The sequence below is a fragment of the Chaetura pelagica genome, unplaced genomic scaffold (genome assembly GCF_000747805.2).
Source record: "Chaetura pelagica isolate M959 unplaced genomic scaffold, ChaPel_1.0 scaffold828, whole genome shotgun sequence".
NCBI classification, from domain to species: Eukaryota; Metazoa; Chordata; class Aves; order Apodiformes; family Apodidae; genus Chaetura; species Chaetura pelagica.
This window is the reverse complement of record NW_009954195.1, coordinates 156,685-158,968: the sequence shown is the minus strand read 5'-3', so window position 1 is coordinate 158,968 and position 2,284 is coordinate 156,685. Positions and strand designations below refer to the sequence as shown.

The following is a 2,284-nucleotide window of genomic DNA, read 5'->3' as shown; positions in this document are numbered from 1 at the left end:
CAATCCCTGGGTCCCCAGACCCTGAGCCCCAGGACCCCCATCCCCTGGGATTCCCAGGACCTTCAACACCCTGGAACCCCCAACCCCTGGGATGGACCCCCAGCACCCCTGACCCCGTGGGACTGGCAAACCCTGCAACCCCTGGCCCCCCAGAACCTTCAGCACTCTGGATTCCTGGGAGCCCTGACACCTCAGAACCTCAGCTCCCAAACACCCAGGAGCCCAGATGCCTAAGACCTTCAAGACCCCTGGATATGCCCAGGACCCCTGGCCCCTGGCACACCTGGTACCTCAGGACCCCCAACCTTGGCACATCTAGCACCCTGGGATTCCTGACCCCCGGGACCTCGAAGACTCCCAAACCCTGGGATCCTTGTCACCCAGGACTCCCAGTATCTCAGGACTCCTGAACCACTGGCACCTGGGACCCTTAACCCACATGACCCCCAGCATTCTGGACACCCAGCAAACCAGGACCCTTGACCCCTGGGAACCCCACGATGCCTGACACCTGGGACTCCCCACCACTGGGACCCCCAAAACCTGGACCTCTGGGACTACCTGACTCCCAGGACCCCCAGGATGCTGGATACCCAGCAATCCAGGACCCCTGACCCCTGGACCTCCCAGCACGCTGGGCCCTCCAACCCCCAGGATCCCCAACCCCCCAGACTTCCCCGTCCCCCCAGTCCCTACCTGGGAGGCGGCACAGACGCCGAAGGCCCTGAAGATGACATCCACCACACGCTGGGAGGTCAGGACATTGCCCCCCACCACAGCAGCCTCAGGCGAGGGGTCCAGGATGGAGCCTTTGGGGATGACCACCTGCACAGGGGCCAGGCAGCCCTGGGGGGAAGCAGGTGGCTTGTCAGCCCTGGTGGACCCCCACAGATCTGGCAGCACCCCGAGCCCCTGTGCCCCTTCTTGTCCCAAGGGAACAGGGTTCCAGGACCCCTACCTCAAGGGATCAGTGTTCCAGACACACATCCCAAGGGAAAAAGTTTCCCAGGACCCCCCCTACCCCAAGAGATCAGGGCCCCAGACTCTCCCTGTCCCAGGGGATTTGGGTTCCAGACCCCATGGTCCCAAGAGCCCCCACTCCCAGGTAAAAAGTGTCTCAGGTCTCCCTCTGTCCCAAGGGATCGGAGTCCCAGACCCCCTGTTCTGCATCCCAGAGGGTCCCACAGGCTGGAATTTGTGCAGCTGGGGGATCCTGCAGCCCAGGGGTCCTCTGCGGAGGGGTCCCACAGCTGGGGGGTCCCACAGAGGGGGTTCTTCTGTGCTGGGGGTCCTGCCCCACCTGGTTGAGGGGGATGTCCTGTCCCACCATGCAGCGCAGGCAGTAGATGAGGGCCGAGAGGGTAATGGCGCGGGGGGCGTTGCAGTTCCCGTACACCTCCGGCCCCGAGCCCGAGAAGTCAAAGATGGCACTGCCCTGGGGGGGACAGTGATGACCAGGGGTGGGCTGGGGAGGATCCTCCAACACCATCCCTGGGGGGGTGAGGTGAAGGGATCTCAGGGCTGGGTGGAGGAAATCTCATCCCAGGCCCAGAGGGAGATCTCTGGCATCCTGGGGCTGGGGGGGGAATTCCCACATCCTAGGGCTCAGAGCAGAATCCTGGGACTGAGGGGGCCTCCAGCACCCTGGGGCTGGGGGAGATCCCCGGGCCAGAGAGAATCCTGGAACCAGGGAGATCCTTAGCATCTCGGGGCCAGGGGCATCCCAGGGCTGGGGGGGATCCCAGGGCTGGGGTTGATCTCCTACATCCCAGGGCCAGAAGGAGAATCTTCAGCATCCTAGGGCTGAGGGAGATTGCAGGGCCAGGGTTGATCATGAGAATGGGGTGGGAGGGGGAATCTTGAGTTATTCCTGGTCCAGGGGGCATCCCAGGGCTGGAGAGGATCCTGGTGCAGGAGGGATCCTGATGCTGGGGAGAACCCAGTGCTGGGGGATATCCTGGTGCTGTTGGAGGGGTAACCTGGTGCCAGGGTGGATCCCCCCGATCCCGAGGCCCCCGCTCACCTCCTGGGGGTCCACCTGCACCCGCAGCCGGATGGGCGAGCCATCGTCCATGCTGTCCTCGGCCTCCACCGCCGAGCCCCAGCGCGCAGCGAAGTCCTTCAGCATCTCCCTGACGGCCACCTCGGCGTTGGCCTAGGGACGGGGCGGTCAGGGTGGGCGGGGGTTGCTGGGGGGATGAGGGGTGGTGGGACCCACCTGGATGTGAGCCATGTAGGCCTGGACGGCGGGCAGCCCATGCAGGCGGAGCAGCCCGGTGACCAG

The 2,284-nt window shown here is 64.9% G+C and overlaps 1 protein-coding gene across 1 annotated transcript in view; it reads right to left on the bottom strand.

The window, feature by feature from the left end:
- Positions 1–430: 430 nt before the first annotated feature.
- The window catches only part of OPLAH (5-oxoprolinase (ATP-hydrolysing)), a gene marked incomplete at its 5' end in the record, with an annotated part of 29,295 nt that continues 27,441 nt past the window's right edge, over positions 431–2,284 (bottom strand). The window contains 5 exon segments of the mRNA XM_010003153.1: positions 431–454; positions 697–846; positions 1,301–1,435; positions 2,024–2,155; positions 2,219–2,283. Of these exon segments, the coding sequence (XP_010001455.1) occupies positions 431–454; positions 697–846; positions 1,301–1,435; positions 2,024–2,155; positions 2,219–2,283 (506 nt within the window).